This window comes from Podarcis pityusensis (assembly GCF_964106645.2).
Source record: "Podarcis pityusensis genome assembly, chromosome: 9".
Classification (NCBI taxonomy): domain Eukaryota; kingdom Metazoa; phylum Chordata; class Lepidosauria; order Squamata; family Lacertidae; genus Podarcis; species Podarcis pityusensis.
This window is the reverse complement of record NC_138034.1, coordinates 77604889-77621997: the sequence shown is the minus strand read 5'-3', so window position 1 is coordinate 77621997 and position 17109 is coordinate 77604889. Positions and strand designations below refer to the sequence as shown.

General features: G+C 56.8%; 1 protein-coding gene across 1 annotated transcript; it reads left to right on the top strand.

Annotated features, from left to right (window-relative positions):
- Window positions 1-600: 600 nt before the first annotated feature.
- On the top strand, window positions 601-14621 carry LOC308485242 (rho-related BTB domain-containing protein 2-like). The gene is made up of 10 exons (XM_081020813.1): window positions 601-756; window positions 1326-1527; window positions 1644-1747; window positions 3249-3434; window positions 4420-5333; window positions 6209-6327; window positions 9247-9397; window positions 10056-10144; window positions 11833-11938; window positions 13437-14621. Exons 2-10 carry the CDS (start codon window positions 1336-1338, stop codon window positions 13610-13612), a joined length of 2037 nt encoding a protein of 678 aa, XP_080876939.1. The 5' UTR covers window positions 601-756; window positions 1326-1335; the 3' UTR covers window positions 13613-14621.
- Window positions 14622-17109: the final 2488 nt, after the last annotated feature.

The following is a 17109-nucleotide window of genomic DNA, read 5'->3' as shown; positions in this document are numbered from 1 at the left end:
AAATAAATAAACGCATTTGCAGCATCCGTAGCAAGTCAAGAATTCGCGGGGAGGGAGCAAACGGGCATCCAATTTGCCGCAAATCGCCCTGGGATAGGAAACTGATTTGTAAAAAGAGAATAAATATGAGAGAGAGACATTGCACACACTTTGGTAAATCAGCAAAATCCTTTAAAAAAATAAATAGTGTAAGGCTGGTCTCAGTGGATCAAGTTCATCCAATTTAAATAAATGTGCAATTAATTGTTTAAAAAACAAAAAAACAAATTCGCCCTGTGATCTTCAGGCGAAGTGCGGCGCATCCATTTAACTGCTAATAATTAATAGCAATTCGTAAGAGTAGTAATAGGTATTAAGTAAGAGGAATCAGAATAGGAAGCAGCCGGCGGGCGAGCGTGCCGCAGAGCATGCACAGAGCGCGCCTCCCTCCCGCGCTGACGCGGCTTCGAGGCGGGGGCGTGGCCAGGGAGTGTCACGTGGCGGGCGGCGGGTGGGCGTGGCCGCGGCGCCGGAGGCTCCTTTGTCCGGGCGGCCATTGGCTGGGCGGGGCGGGGGGGCGGGGCGTGGGCGGGGCGGGGCGGGCGCGGCGCTAGCGGGGCGTCGGAAGCGGGCGCGGCCAGAAGGGCGGAGAGCGGCGCCCGGGATGGGATGGGGCCCCGGAGGAGACGCCCCCCCACGGGCAGCCCCCCCACGGGCCGCGCCTCGCCCTCCGACCCGGGGGGGGCCCTGAAGACCCGCCGCAGCCGGGCGGAGACGGTGAGCGGGGGGGGGCAGGCGATCGGGGGCTGGGGGGGCTTTTCTGGGGGGGAGGGAGCTGCCCCCCCTTTCCCGCCGCCGGGACCCCCGATCCCCCCCCGCCGGGTCTTTGTCTTTGTCCTCCGGGCTGCTGCACCTGACGGGCACCCGCACGCCCCCTGCCCTTCTCAGCCGCTGCCCCATGGATATGGGCTTTTCTGGGGGGGGGGAGCTGGGCTCCCCCTTCCTGCCGCCGGGACCCCCGATCGCCCCCCCCCCCGCCGGGTCTTTGTCTTTGTCCTCTGGGCTGCTGCACCTGACGGGCATCCGCCTTCCACCTGCCCCCCCCCGCCTTCCTCAGCTGCAGCCCCATGGATCCGGACCTGGACTATGAGTGCCCCACGCCCCCACCCCTGCCACCGCCGGGGTTTTTTTGGGGGGTGGAGGGAGCTGGCCGCACCCCTTCTGCCACCAGGACCCCCGATCACCCCGCCGCCCACTCCCGACGGGACAGGGCGTCTCCGCGCGAGTCTTTGTCCTCCGGTCTGCTGCACCTGACGGGCACCCGCCTGCCCCTCTGCCCCCCTCAGCCGCAGCCCCATGGATCTGGACCTGGACTATGAGCGCCCCAACGTCGAGACCATCAAGTGCGTGGTGGTGGGCGACAACGCCGTGGGCAAGACCCGCCTGATCTGCGCCAGGGCCTGCAATGCCACCCTCACCCAATACCAGCTGCTGGCCACCCACGTGCCCACCGTCTGGGCCATCGACCAGTACCGCGTGTGCCAGGAGGTGAGGCGGGCCGGGGGGACTGGGGAGGGAGACCCTTTCCCTTCTCTTCCTCCCGCCACTTCCTTTGTGATGGACCCCCCACCCACCTGTCGCCCCCACCCCATGCCCGCCCCTAGGTGCTGGAGCGCTCGCGGGACGTGGTGGACGAGGTCAGCATCTCCCTGCGGCTCTGGGACACCTTTGGGGACCACCACAAGGACCGGCGCTTCGCCTACGGCAGGTGAGTCTCCCCAGGTGGGCAGGGACAGGTGGAGTTGGAAGGGACCCCCAAAGCTCATCTAGACCAACCCCACGCAATGTAGGGGTCGCAGCAAAAGCGCCAATGTAAGAGAGCCTGCCCCATTCCTTGTCCCTCCTACTCTGGCTGGCAGCGGCGGGCAGCTTTATCTGGAGTGGGTGGGAGGGAGGGAGGGAACGGGCCTGTGCCCCCTGGCACTAGGAGGGCAGGAGAGGGGGAGACCCACGGGAGGTGGAGCCCAGACAGAGGGCCGCCTGCTTCCAGCCTCCTCCCACCTGGGACCTTTACCATGCCAAGCACGTGTCCCAGGCTGGGTCTGCTGCAGCCGGTCTCCCTTGCAGGAGGGCTTGGCCAGAGAGAGGGGGGTCCCTGGGCATGGCGCCCTCCCTCCCTCTCTTAGGCTTCTCTTTCTCTCCCCCCACCCACTTCATCTGGGGACGGGGAGCCAGGCATGAGCAGCAAGATTTGCAGCCTGGGGGTGGCAGGCAGGGGGCTGAGAAAGGGGTGTCTTGCAGCCCTCTGGGGGAAGGGTCCAAGGGGGCTGGCTGGCTGTGGTGGTGATTTCTTGCACGGAATCATGGAATTGGAAGAGACCCCCAAAGACCATCTAGCCCAACCCCACGCAATGCAGGAATTGCAACAAAAACTTCCCCGACAGATGGCCTGGAGAGGAAGCCCCCCTCCCCTCCCTTCGCATGTCCTATGCGTTCCACTTCCGGGTGGGTTGCGCTATCCTTTGGCCTTCCTGGGCTGGGCTTGGGGGGGGGGTGTGGGTGTTTCACCCCCCCTCCCCGCTCTCTGCCAGGCCTCTCCTGGCCCTGGAACCCGGCCTGGCGCCCTGCTGCCTCCCACTCACGTTCTCCACGTTCACAACTTGGCCGCTGAGCCTTCCAAAATTCTTGAAGGGGGGGTGAGGCCATCTCCTATTTCACATCTGCCCCGGAGACTGCGGCCTCTTTCTCGCAAGGAGCCTCCTCTCGCTTCCCCAGGTGTAGAGAAAGACCCCCTTCTCCACTTTCTGTGGATTTTCACCCTTGGGCTCCCCTTTGGCAGAGCAGGTGCTCCCTGGCTCAGGCTGGCAGCTGCAAGTTGGCTGGGCCACCTGGCCTTGTCACTCTTAGTGGAGCACGAGGCTCTGAATCTCAGGGCTGTGGGTCTGAGCCCCACTTCGGGCAAAGGATTCCTGCATTGCAATCCTTTCCAACTCTGATTCCCTCCTGGCCAGATCAGCTGGAAGCGATTCTCTCTTGGAGATCTCCGTGCCCGATCAGCCGGAAGCGGGCACCCTGGCTTCTCCATGTGCGCTATGCCAGCCGGGCTTGACCGCTCGTCTGCCCTTGATCCTTCCGAGTCCTGGCTCTCTGGCCCTTGCGCCACATCATGGGGCTCTGGGAATAGAAATCCCACTCTCTTCCTCATGGGCCGAGTGCCAGTCTGTGCCAGCGGTGGTGGGGCTTCACCCACCTGCCTTCTCCCCCCGCAGGTCGGACGTGGTGGTGCTGTGCTTCTCCCTGGCCAACCCCAACTCCCTGCGACACGTGACCAGCATGTGGTACCCCGAGATCAAGCACTTCTGCCCGCGCACCCCCATCGTGCTGGTCGGATGCCAGCTGGACCTGCGCTACGCTGACCTGGAGGCCGTCAACCGCGCTCGCCGACCGCTGGCCAAGTAGGGGCACCAAGACACCCCCCCACACCCCATGCATGATGCTCTCGGGGCTGTGTGCCAAACAAGAGCCCCCGTTCTTGGGGGTCTGGTGGGAGAATGCCCCCCAGGGGTGGGTCTCCTAGGAAACGAAGGAGGTTTCAGCTTCAGAGCCACTCATTCCACAAGTGTGTAGTTCACATTGCTTAACAATTTTACTTTAATAAGTGCAGCATGTACAGTAGACGTGCCGGTTGCGATTTGGCGCTTATGCGTATGCGCAAAGCACGATTTAGCGCTTCTGCGCATGCACGACCCCCGAATCCCAGAAGTAACCCATGCCAGTACTTCCGTGTTTCGACGGGTCCGTAATCCGAAAAAAATACAACCTAAAGCGTCTGAAACCCAAAGTATGACTGTACATATATAACGTTTCCTTAATTTTCATCCCCGCCCCCATAACTTGAAAACTATGGGGCGTAGGAAACTTTTTCTCACACATGTGAGATAATCCAGGACAGCAGTTTTAATCAAAATCTGAGAAGCGGTAGTTACGTTCATTTTAAAAGGATAGTGGTCTGTCATTGAAGATGATGGCGAGGTTTTCCCAGACCTCGTTCCTTGTTGCGAAGGGGCCCCCACGACAGTTCAAGCGTCCGGGCCCCCGAAATGTAGGCCTGCCCCTGATCCCGCCTTGTCCCCTAGAATAATTGTGTAGGGTGACGGTTAGAGTTGGACGAGGCCTTGGGAGACCAGGGTTCGAATCCCCGCTGAGCCGAATAGCCTGTCTGTGAGCAGTCAGCCTCTCTCATCAGCCTTGCAGGGTGGGGGTTGCTCTGAGGACAAATGGGGAGGGGTGGAACCATGTGCACCCCCTTGGAGGAAAAAGGTGTCCTGGTAATGCAAAAATTGAATATGATTTGGTGCTTCCCCTGTCTTGGCCCGGAGAGGCTCTGCCTGGCATCCTTTTGCCCTGACCCCCCTGCCCTTTCCTCTCCTCGCCCCCCAGGCCCATTAAACCGTCGGACATCCTTCCCCCCGAGTGTGGGCACGAGGTGGCGAAGGAGCTGGGCATCCCCTACTACGAGACCAGCATGGTGGCTCAGTTTGGCATCAAGGACGTCTTTGACAACGCCATCCGCGCCGCCCTCATCTCTCGCCGCCACCTGCAGTTCTGGAAGTCCCACCTGAAGAAGGTGCAGCGGCCCCTGCTGCAGGCGCCCTTCCTGCCCCCCAAGCCGCCCCCGCCCGTCATCCACATCCCGGAGCCGGCGCCCGGAGAGGGCAGGGGCCCCGACGCCCTCTTCCGCCAGCCGCTGTGCGCCGACGTGGTCTTCTGCCTGCAGGGGGGCCACCGGGTCTTTGCCCACCGAGTCTACCTGGCCACGTCCTGCTCCAAATTCTACGACCTCTTTGCGCTGGACTCTCCCGAGGCCGCGGGCGCCAAGGAACCGGCGGTGAGGACTAGGAGCTTGGATGCCGACATCCAGTGTGGCTCAGCGGCCGCGGCCGCGGCAGCTTCTCTCCGGGCCTCGCAGAGCGACGACCCCCTGCGCTTGGGTCGGGCGCCGCGGGCGCTGGCGGGCTGGGGCCGGGGCTTCGTCAGCATGCGCCAGGAGGCGGTGCGCGACCCCGTGACGCATCGCGAGAAGCCCATGGCGGCCGTCTACCTGGACGGGCTGGTGCAGACGGGGCCTTTCCTGGCGGTGCTGGAATACCTGTACACGGGGCGGCTGGAGCAACATGGCGCCGACCTGATGCAGGTGGCGGCCATCGCCGAGTTGTTGGAGGTCTTTGACCTGCGCATGATGGTGGCCAACATCCTCAACAAGGAGAGCTTCATGAACGAGGAGATCAGCAAGGCCTTCCACGTCCGGCGCGCCAACCGGATCAAGGAGTGCCTGACCAAGGGCACCTTTGCAGGTAGGGGAGGGGGCGGAGGGGGGGGCTCAGCTGGGCAGGAAGGGAGGAGGGGAAGGGGGGCAAGTTTCCGGGGAGGAGCGGCTGGAGAGAAGAGAATTGCAGAAATGCGGAGTGGAACCCCAGGGTCATCCAGTCCAACCCCGACACTGGGAAGTCATGTGACAGCCATGAAGGGCTGTCCCAGGCAGGGCCTTATTGAGGTTTGATGTGGCCCTCAGCTCCTGAAGGTAACGGGGCCCTTTCTATGTCCGGATGTCCTTTGTCAACAACAAATTGTTGCTGATTTTTGTGCTGAATAGATGTTATATGGTAATTTATGGACCTAATAAGTATCTAAAGCCATTTGCACATAAGAAAATATGTAGTGATTATTGAAGTGAAATGCAAGTACGAACCAGGGATATTTTAGGGAGCAGGCTAGCAGGCGGGGCCCATGACTTACATCACAGGAGCCGACACAACACAAAACTTCTGCTGTATGTAGGTTTTATTTTATTTTTTTATCTTCTATTTTGGAAATGTACATCCAGTTTTTCCCCTTTTAAATTTTTTGGTGGTCCCCAAGAGAGTGGGACCCTAAGGCATAGCTTGTTTAGCTTATACCTAAATCTGGCGCTGGTCCCAGGGCAGACGGGGCAGCGAGCCACCGTCAAAGGTCTGAAGCGGTGTCCGATCAAATGTTAGGAAGACCCTTTTGAGGATCAGAGCCGGGTGACTGTGGAACAGACTCCCCGGGGAGATGGACTTTCCTTCGTTGGAGGTTTCTCAGCCCAGGTTGGGGGACCACCTGCCAGGGGGTTCTTTAGCCGTGACTCCTGCATCCAGCTCTCTGAGAGGAAGCCCCCCCTGACGGCCCGCTTCCTCTTCCCTGCCAGATGTCATCTTTGTGGTCGACGACGGGTTGGTGCCGGCCCACAAGCCCCTTCTCCTGGCCGGCTGCGACTTCATGGTCGCCATGTTTGGGAGCACCTTCCGGGAGAGCTGCGCTGCGGAGGTGAGGAGTGGGGGGCAGCGGGGGGGGCCTGGAAAGGGGGCCCCTCTTGGGGTGGGAGTTTGAGCCTTCAGGGATGTCGCTGGCTGGGCATCCTTGGGGTGGGGGATTTCGGAGGCCATTTTTTGGTATTTTATTATGTGCTTAGAGCGCATCTATAGTCCACTCTTCAGCCCCAAAGGCTCCCAGAGCAGCTTCCGCACGATCAGAGTCCCTCCCTGCTGGCTGATAACCAGTGAGACACAGCACACAAAGAGGAAGGAGCAGGGAGGGAAGAGGAAAACCACAACTTCTAAACAGCTTGTTTATTTTATCTGTGGAAACTTACATGCTGCTTGATTTGGGGGGGGGGGGAAGGATAAGTGTTTTACAATAAGCTTAAAACAATAAAATTATCACTAAAAGATTGACGGCCATAAATATTCAGACAGTTAAAACCAGACTAGAATAGACAGAAACCAACTGAAACGCTTGCAAACTTTCTAAGCATCTGGGTAGGCTGGTCTGAATAAGCTGAAAGCAAAGCCTGATATCAACAGGCCGGGAGCCTCCAGAGAGTTTGTGTTGCCACACTAACTGTTCTCCCAGATGCGGTGGGGATATTGTGTGGCACCTGTACAAGTGCCAGTCCCACAGATCTAAGTGGACAGATGTGGGGAAAGGCGATCTCACTGGTCCCAGGCTTCCTTTATATGCTAAGATTAACACTTTGAACTTGGCCGGGAAGCAGATTGGCAAGGCGGGCAGATCTCTGCGCACAGGTGCCCCACGGTGCCCTGGCGTGGCTCCAGCCAGCAATTGCTCTGCAGCAGCCTACGCGGACTGCGGCTTCCAGATCCAGCCCACACAGAGCGCCTTGTGCCCCGAATGACCAGCTGCCAGGGTTCTGGGGGCAGGAGGGGCCGGAGAAAGCTGCCCTCTTGCACCCGAGCGGATGCAGTGAGCTCTGTCTCTCGGCTCTCCTGTGGCTGGAATGGCTAAAGGTTGGGGGGGGGGCACCTTCCGGAAGGTGCAAGTCTTGCCCTGTCCCCTTGCCAGAGCTAGCCCCACGCAGGTGCCTGAAAGCCAGGGTGTGAATGCACTTCTGTGGCCTGAGCTGGTGCAAAACTCCCTCCTTTGGGTGCCTTGTGTTTCCTGGGGCAGCTGGAGTCACTGCACATGAAAATACCGTATTTTTCGCCCCATAAGATACACCTGACCATAAGACGCACCTAGTTTTTAGAGGAGGAAAACAAGAAAAAAAATACTCTGAACGAAACAGTGGATGTATGATTTTTGTGGTTCATGCTGTGGCCACAGATATGTGATCTGACGGTGACTTTGGGGTGACCCAATGCAAAAATCCATGTGGATCCGTGCTTTGTTTTTGCGCCATTGCGGCCCCACAAAACAGTGGGTGCGTGATTTTTTGGGTGCAGGCTGTAGCCCTGGACATGCTATGTGATCTGATGGTGAATTTGGGGTGACCCAGTGCAAAAATCCTGAGGATGCAAGGGCTTTTACCTCCCCCCTCCCAGGCAGCCTCCTTTATCTCTAGCGTCCCTTATCTCTCTCCCCGATTGGCAAACGATCAGCAGCTTTGTTTCAACACCCACTTTCCTCTTTCCAAAAAAAAAAAAAAAAAAAAAAGCACGATCCGTTTTTCTCCCCTGGGCAATTCGGCTCCAGGGACCACACATTCACTCCATAAGACGCACAGACATTTCCCCTTACTTTTCAGGAAGAAAAAAGTGCGTCTTATGGAGCGAAAAACACGGTATATCTTTTCTTGCCACTGGCATCGTGTGAAGCCCTGGGCTGGGGGTGGCTGTCCTGGCAGCTGAGCCAAGAGGCCTGGCAGGTCAACGGCATGGGCTGCTGACGTGGGTCAGGCTTCCGACCGAGTGTGCGCCCATTGCCAGGCACCCGCCTTCTCTCTGCATGGCAAAGGTGGTGTTGGTGGGGCGAGTCCTGACCCCCACCCCGTGCTCTGCGACCCTCAAGCTGAGCCCAGGCCTCTTTCCCTCCCGCGCCCGACCCCTTTGGCAGCAGGAAAACCAGCTGGCTGCTGGAATGTGCTCCCCCAGCCAGGAGCTGCCAGGGCCAGAGATAAATCGGGCATCACGAAAAGAAAGGGTCACGGGGCTCACGAGGGGCTGGGGTGGCAGCCAAGGCTCTTCTGGCGCCACCCTGGCCTCCCCCGGCCTGCCCAAATTGGTCTTGCTTCCGTCTTGTCTGGGCTTCTGAGGCTCTTTTGTTCCCCTTTGGGGAGGGGGGGTTCAGCCTCCCCCCCCCGGCTAACTAAAGTAGCAAGGCAAGTGCCTCTGAGCATGTGCAGAGGGCTCTCTTTCTGGGTTGCTGGCGGAAGCAGCTTCTGTCCTTCCAGAAAGAAATCTCCCAAGTCCAAGGAGGAGCTGGAGGGCCGGGTGGGGAGGTTTGGAGGGGGCGACTGGGGGGCAGCGAGGAAAAGCGTTGGGTTGGTGGGGGTTGCGTGACTTTGCCCAGGAGGCCCCAGGACTGGGGACAAGAGGAGAGCAGAGGAGTCATTATTTTTATTTCCTGAAGTTTATGCACCGCCTGATTGTAAAAACGAAACGGAAAAGCAAACCTCAAAGCGGTTTTGCAAAAAAGGTGCAACAATAAAGTGAGGCTTTTGCAAAGCTAAAATAACGACAGGCGAAAAGCGTGACATCTCACAGGGACTCTCTCTCGGCCTCTGGGCAGGCTTGTCTTCCAAACCAGAATGTTTGGCCCTGGAGGCACCTGCTTGATCTCAAGTGGCAAGGAGTTCCGGGTGCCACCCGCCCAGTTCCTATAAATGCAGAGCTGGTCTTGCATGGCGAAGGCGCCTGCTTGAGATCTATGGGCAGAAGGCCCAAAGCCGGAGGGTAGGGGGCCAGGCCAAGGCAGCTCCTCCAGAGACCCTTCTGCCCCCCCCCCCAGGTCGCCTTGCCGGGCACCAACTGCGCCTGCCTGCGGGCCGTGCTGGAGTTCCTCTACACGGGCCTCTTTGTCCCCACGCCAGACCTGGACGCCATGGAGCTGCTGGTGTTGACCAACCGCCTTTGCCTGACCCGCCTGCAGGCCCTGACCGGTGAGTCCTTGGCTGGGCTGGACCCGGATGGGGAGGGGAGGAGGAGGGGCTCCCCCCCCCCGCTCACCCATCTGGCCGCTGCTGCCTCCTGCCTGGAGGCCGCTTATGTAAGCTGCCGATAAGATAATGAGGCTGTTGGTTGGGGACGCAGCGTCCCTGGGATCAATGAGTCCCCGAGCCTGGATGGCTGGCCAGCAGCGGGAGGGTGGGGGGCCATTAACCTCTCGGGAAGCAGCACTGGGGGTGGGGAAGAGAGGAAATGGAAGCAGGGGCCTCTTTCTTGCTTGCCCTGTCTGGGTTCTGGGAAGCGGCAGTGGAGCTCCTGAGCACACACAGAGTGCATTCCTGGGAGCAGGGAAGAGAGGAGAGGAGCACAGGGGGAATGTGCTCTTTTTGGAGCCCTGTCTAGGAATGCCTGGGCGGGTTCTGGGGAGCGGCAATGGAGCCTCTGAGCACACGCAGAGTGCATTCCTGGGAGCAGGGAAGAGAGGAGTGCAGGGACCTTTTTCACGGGGATAATGTGCTCTCTTTTGAGCCCTGGGTGGGTTCTGGGGAGCGGCAGTGGGGCCCCTGAGCGCACACAGAGTGCATTCCTGGGTTTTCTCGGGGGTGAGGATGCCCCTCCCAGTCTGAGGCCCTTTCCTGGTCTTCTCCCCAGAGCAGTACGCAGTGGATGAACTGGTCCATGCCAGCCTGCAGAAGGTGGAGATTGACGCCCAGGTCATCCTCTACCTGGAGATGACGCAGGTATTCATCGGCCCCCCAGGCTCCCTCGCTAATTATTATTATTATTATTATTGTTGTTGTTGTTGTTGTTATTGAACTAATTAAACAAATGAATACAACAGAATTAACAGAACTCTCCCCCTGGGGGGGAAAACAGTGCAATGTTAGGCTGGAAAAGTTCTTGAGGCCATTAGGAAAAATCAAATGTCATGTTGTGTTACAGAGGCAGAATCCTGTCTCCGTATTTGAAACCCCAGAAGTGTAGAATTGGAAGGGACCCGAAAGAGATCGCAGCTGAAAGCTGCAAAGAAGATAAATTCAACCAAAGGAGATGCAGAATTTTTGCAGGGTCCTCTGAGCCGTTCGCAACACACAATTTATGAGATTTTTTTTCAACTCTGCATGTTTTTTAAATAACAGATTGGAAGTTGCCAATCCGCTTGGGGGGGGGCAGCTGAGGTTCTGCCATCTCCCAGCGTCCCTGTCTGGAGAGCGGAAGCCTTTTAGCGGACGCAGCTGCAGTGAAGATGGAACGAGACCCAGCCTTTGCGGGGTGGAGCCCTGGGGGTGGGTGTCTGAGGCGTTCCCAAAGTAAAGGAAGGATTGGACTCTGATAATAAGAATACACACGGAGGCTTGAATCAGCAAGACTCTGGGAGGAGTGCGTATAATAATAATTCCTGTCCACTCTCCGTCCCAGGTCGTTTTATTCACAAAAGAACTTTTTGCACAGTGTTCGTAAGAACCAATCAGATTTCCTCTGAGCATTTCAAAAAACCCACATGGGGACAAAGTTAAAGTTAAAACTACAAAAAGCTAATTTCCTACTTGAGCATGCATATGCAATTCAGGAAGCAAAGAGGAATGCTTTTAGGAAGGTCATAAACAGGAGTAAACAGGAGAGGGCGGAAGGATGGCAAGGAAAGAGTATTCACCATCCCCTTGTGAACTCTCTTCCTGGCCCCTAAGATCTGTCTAAAGATTAAACTACATCAAGGTAACCTACTGTCTTTATGTACTGAGGATGCCTGAGGAAGCAACTGGCAGCTGGGCTGTGTACGTGTCAAGCAAGAGAAATAGGACAGGGATGCAGAGGCGTGGATTGATCAGAAATCTCATCAAAATGTCTCAAACCCAGTCAACGCAAGGCTTTCATCGCGGACACAAATGGCTTCCTCCATATTTTTTCTAATTCCTCATAGCAATCCCACCTGATCACTACAGGTGTCTGCCCTGGGGGGCTTCTAGATTCTGCCCCTGGGAACATGGGGTGTCTGAAGTTGCTCCCCCCCCCCAGATGTATTTGCTGCCAGGACTGGGCCTTCTGCATTCACGGCACTGCCACTGAGCAAACCTCTCTCCCCCCGGCATGGTGAATTTTGTGGCTTGGAGTCATTCTCAAAATCAAGATAGTGGACGGATCAAGGGAAGGCACAGATCCGCGCTCTCCTTCCTCGGTCGGAACGCTGTGTCCGGTTCTGGGCACCACAATTTAAGAAGGAAATAAATTACACAGAGCTCAGTTGGTTGGAGTCTTCTGCTCCAAGGCTGTGGGTTCTATCCCCATATGGGGCAGCTGCAGAGTCCTGCCTTCCAAGGGGGTTGGGCCAGATGACCCCCAGAGTCGCTTCAGGGATCTTTGGAGATGGGGTGGGGGCCGTGCATGTGCTTTTGTGCCCCTCACCGTTGCCCTCCTCCTCCCCCCGCAGTTTCACAACGCCCGCCAGCTGGCTGCCTGGTGCCTTCACTATCTCTGCACCAACTACAACAGCGTCTGCCGCCGCTTCCCCCGCGAGATGAAGTGCATGTCTCCAGGTAGGGCCCCTGGGCACGGGGGAACCGCTGCCTGGGGGGCGGCACAGCTCCTCTGCTTGGGGGGCGGCCCTCTGCCCAGGGAGGCAGGAGTTGTGGTTCCTGCATTGCCAGGGGGGGGCACTAGACGAGGGAAGGTGGAGCTGGGACTGCCCTTCTGGGGGGTGTTGAATTGCGGAGGTGGCGGGGTCTGTGTTGGATGCCCCTGTTGGGATGCTGCCAGGGAAACGGGGGCATCAGGCAAGGCCCCCAGCTGGCTCCAGCCACTGGCCGGCAGCCGGACGATCACCTGTCTCCCTTGGAAGAGCATCAATCGGTGACATGAGCCTCAGATATGTTTAGAGATCTGTGCACACTCTATCAGCAGAGTGTGTAAACCTTCTCACAGCAGAAGAGGCAGACAGAGCCATGTATTTTATAGCATTTCCCCCCCCCCAAATTTTTTTATTGGTTTTCACAATATTATAAACAAACAAACACACAAAACAAACAAACAAAACAAACGTAAATCATAGCCTTATTGAAAATTACAGTTACAGTGGTGCCCCGCAAGACGAATGCCTCGCAAGACGAAAAACCCGCTAGACGAAAGGGTTTTCTGTTTTTTGATGCGCTTCGCAGGACGAATTTCCCTATGGGCTTGCTTCGCAAGACGAAAACGTCTTGCGAGTTTGTGATTTTTTTCGCTCCCCCCCCCCCTTTTTCTAAGCCGCTAAGCCTCTAATAGCCTTTTAGCCGCTAAGCCTTTAATAGCCGCTAAACCGCTAATAGCGCTAAGCCACTAATAGGGTTGCTTCGCAAGACGAAAAAACCTATTTTTGTCTTGCGAGGCACCACTGTATTAACTTTGTTAAGTGACTTCCTCGCTTCCCCTTGGTTGAATTTCTTTGCATGTCCTTTTAATGGTTTTCCAAATCCCAATTTTTATGAAATTTAACTTAAACATTAACATCCTTAAATCTTCACCTTATAGAATTAAACATATTAATTCATCACTTAACATTAATAAAATCCTAAGCCCGTTAAGTATCTGCAAGCTAGTTCCAGTTAGTTTAACTTAACAAATTTAACTAAGTAATCATTAAATTTATTCCATTCTTCCTGATACTCCTCCTCCTTCTGGTCGCGGACTCTTCTGGTAAGGTCGGCTAGCTCCGAAAAATCCATCATCTTCATCTGCCATTCTTCTATTGTTAGTAATTCTTGGGTTTTCCACTTTTTAGCTAACAAAATACGAGCAGCAGCTGTGGCATACAAAAATAATTCTGTATTTTACAGCATTTTATTCAGCAGCAGGGACAAAGGGAAAAACATGTCTGCTTCCCTTTGTCTCCAGCAAAAGAGCAGCAATGCAAAAACAATATACAAAACGGAAGTTTCCAGCAGACTGTGCTGGAAATGTAAACAGGCATGTGACACACAAGAGTCCTGCCTGTACCCTTTTAAGGTGGAACGGAACACTATCCTAACAGCCCCATCTCCCTGTCTCCCCCCCCCCCAGAGAACCAGGCCCACTTTGAGCGCCACCGCTGGCCCCCGATCTGGTACCTGAAGGAGGAGGACCGCTACCTGCGCCTGCAGAGAGAGCGCCAGCTGGAGGAGGAGATGCTTCAGAAACAGCACCCGCGGCGCAAGTGGTGCTTCTGGCGCCCCCAGCACACCAGCCCCATCTCCTGAGCCCCCTCCCCACCCCCACCGGGCTCCCAGGGGACCTCGGCCGAGAGGGGAGGGCCTCTGCCTTGTTTACAACCCCCCCCCAGCCTTCCTGCCAGCTCTGTGCCTCTTGCCACGGCTGCCATGCCTTTCTCTCTCGTGTTTACGCCCTCTGCCCTGCCCCACAGAGCAGGCGGGCCCCTAACCAGCTGCCTCTCCAGTCGCTACCTCTGACCTTTGCAGTATTCTGGGGGCGGTGGGGAGGTTTGGGGGTGCAAGAGGAGGGGGTGCGGAGCTGCTACGAATCGGGGTTGGTCTGGACCCAGCCCACACGGGGCCGGCTGGACCCGGGGTTTGGGGGCAGGGTGTTGTTGTGTTGGGGGTCTCTGAGCCGCGTGGCTGTAGGTTGAGAGGGGAGGGAATAGTGGGGGGTGGGAGATTTGCATAGGAGGGAGGGGTGCATGAGGGGGTGGCAGGAGCCGTGGGCCCTGCGTGGGGTGTAATGGGGGGTAGAGATTCTTCTAGTTGTAGGAGCTGCTTCCTGTCTGTGCTTGTTCTGCTGGGTGGGGGGATGCGGGCGGGGGGAGCGTTGGACCCCTCCCCAGGCCGGTGCCTTGGACACAACGCGAGCCTCTTCTCTGGACTGGGGGGGTGAGGTTGCAACTGCCTCCCCCCTTTGCCTGTCCAGCTTGGTGCATTTAGGGAGGGCTGTGGTCAGAGGGGCTGCCAGCCCATCGCCACCCGGCAAACCTGCACAACCAAGGTTTTTTATACTTTTTTCTACATGTTCCGTTTCCCCCCCCCCTTTCTCCCCGAACCTCGGCCAAGCACAAACCTAACCCAGGGTGGGGCAGCCTCTGGCACTCACCGTACAGAAGGGCTTTGGCGATGCAGGGGGTCCTTTGCGGCCCGGGCTGCATCTGCGTCTCTAACCACTGTGAGCTGAGCCTTGCCGCTGCAACCTTTCTTACACACTTCAGTATTGGACTGTTTTAACCTTTTAATAAAAGCCTTTTGTATCGTGCTCCTGCGAGAGAGGGCTGCCGTGGCATTATTTATTACGTTTGACAGTTGCTCCTTCTGGCCCAAAGAGCCTTCCAGCTGTACGGACAAAGAAACCCTCGCCTAATAATAATATTTAATGTTTGTGCCCTGCCCATCTGAGTGTGCAAAACATCAAACGTTAAAAACTTCCCTATCCAGGCTGTAGAATTGCGACCCACACGTGCGCAGAAGTGGGTTGCGTTCTTTTCAGGTTGCAAACGGGCCTCCGGAATGCAACCAGAGGTACCACTGTATTGCAAAACAATGCCAGTCTGAAAAGTGTGTTGCCAACATGAAAAGTTTGGAAAGCTTTGGCTTAAAACTTACAAGGGGATTCCGACGACACATCAGGAAGGAAGGTGGCGGCCTCTCCTTCCTCGGAGGTTTCTAAGCAGAGGGCGGATTGCCATCTGTCAGGGATTCCTGCATGGCAGGGGGTTGAACTAGATGGCCCTTGGGTGCCCCTGCCATGATCTGCCTTTCCAGCTGCTGGAGGGGAGGCAGGTGAAGAGAGGCCTTTGCAGCAGGGGGTGGCTGGGGGGGGGGTCTTCCATCTCTCTTAAGAGCCATGCAGTGAGGCTGCCCCTCAAGGCTATGAAGCTCTGCCATGTTTGAGAGGAGCAGGAAGCAGTGGGGGGGGGGGTGTTTCAGCCTACACTCGAGTAGGACCTTGGCACAGACACATGCCCAACTGGCATGTTCTCTCCCTCCTGGTCGATCGTTCAGGAGCTTCAAAAGCTTTCTTCAGCCCGAACATCACAGCGACCGATGCCAACCGACACCGGCACGCTTAGGGATCTGCATAGTCTTCACAGCTTCCGTGACAGACCTCAGCAACTCAGCATTTTGGCTAATCTACTTCATTTACATATAAACACACACAGAGCACTGCAACATGGCTCCCTCTCTCTCTAGCATCAGACAGCAAAGAGAAAAAGAGCACAACAGTCCCACTTCAAGGAACACAGTAACACAAACATCCTGTCTCCGTCACTTCCCACTCAGTGGAGTCAAAACACACACCGTCATGTGAAAGACAACAATCCCATGACTGCAATCATGGAGCAGGAATTCTAACACATCTCCCCCTGCAGCCATTCCTGCTCCCCTCTTCCCCTCCGCACGCTTGTTTGGAAAATGGAGGCAGGAAGGTTTTTCTCCCTCTCTCAGAAGACCATCCAAGGAAGCCAAAGGCTGGGAGAGTCAGGATGGATGAAAGGAACTGTGGAACTCCTGCCTGCAGGAGGCAGGCGACCTGCTGGTTCTACAAAGGGGAAGAGGTCTGTCGGCGGCTGGAGGCAGCCAAGCTTCTGAATATCACCTGCTGGAAACTGCAGGAGAGGAGAGAGGATGTTCTTTGTGCGCACAGCGGCATGAGTGGCTGAACCCCTGCTTGTTTGGGAGAACAGGATGCCGGGTGCCTTGCAGGGGGCTGGACTGGATGACCACTGGGGTCCCTTCCAACTCTGCAGTTCTGATTCAGCACAGCTCTTTTTGTGTGAAAGGGCATGCAGAGGGGAGTCAACCCCCGTGGGTGATTTGTCTGTCTGCATTACCCAATTTTTCTAGGGAGCAGGGTCTTTGCCTTTTCCCTTCTCCAGAAGCCCTTCAGGCTCAGTGGCAGAGGGAAGAGAGAAATCTTGGCTGGGGCTGAAGTCATGAGTGCGTTGCTCCACGGAGCACCTGACTTCCCTTGGCAAGCCGCCTCTTCTTCCAGGGCCTGCAGCTGCCTTCTGGCCCTGGGGGGCTTGGGCTGGAGCTGTAGAACAGCCCAGAGAGGAGCCCCTTTCCAAAGGCTCCTCCAAGCAGCTCCCTCCACACCCCACAGGCCCCGTGATGTGGGCAGAGGCGAGAGGCCACTTGGTTTGCAGGAATCCTTTGCTGCCATGACCAGGGCAAGGTCCTGGCCACTTCTAGAAGAGTCCTATAGGAGGAGGAGGGGGCTGCCCAAACGCCTGTGCAGGGAGAAATGTGATCGGAGCCTGTTTATAGCTGGCCTGGCTGCTTCCAGCCCTGCACGCTGTTGCAACACTCTGCCAAAGTTGGCATTCCTCCACTTGCGCACAAGCTGCCCTTGGAGTTTGGCCCAGAGGCTCTTCAGTGCTGTTCTGTGCAGCAAAGAGGGAAGTGCTGGGGTCAGAGGAGCCCCTTGCCCTTGGTCCCCTTTGACCACAGGAGGAGGTCACCTTGGGCAGGGGGAGTCCCTGGGACAGCGGCTCCTTCCCCCAGTCTCTCCCCTGAGGAAGCGGAACAGCAAGACCAGCCTAGATGACCCCCCACTGTAACCCGAGAGGCAGCGATGTTGCTTAAGGGAGCCACAGGGCAGAAGGGCCATGTTAACGGAGAAATCTGAGGGCTCCCTTGGACAAAAAGCAAGGACACCAGCCAGGAGGCTTGGTCTTTACTGAAGACTGTCGCAACAGGACTCCCACCTGCCACAAGGCGGAACAAGATGGAAGCCCCAACAAAAGAGTCCC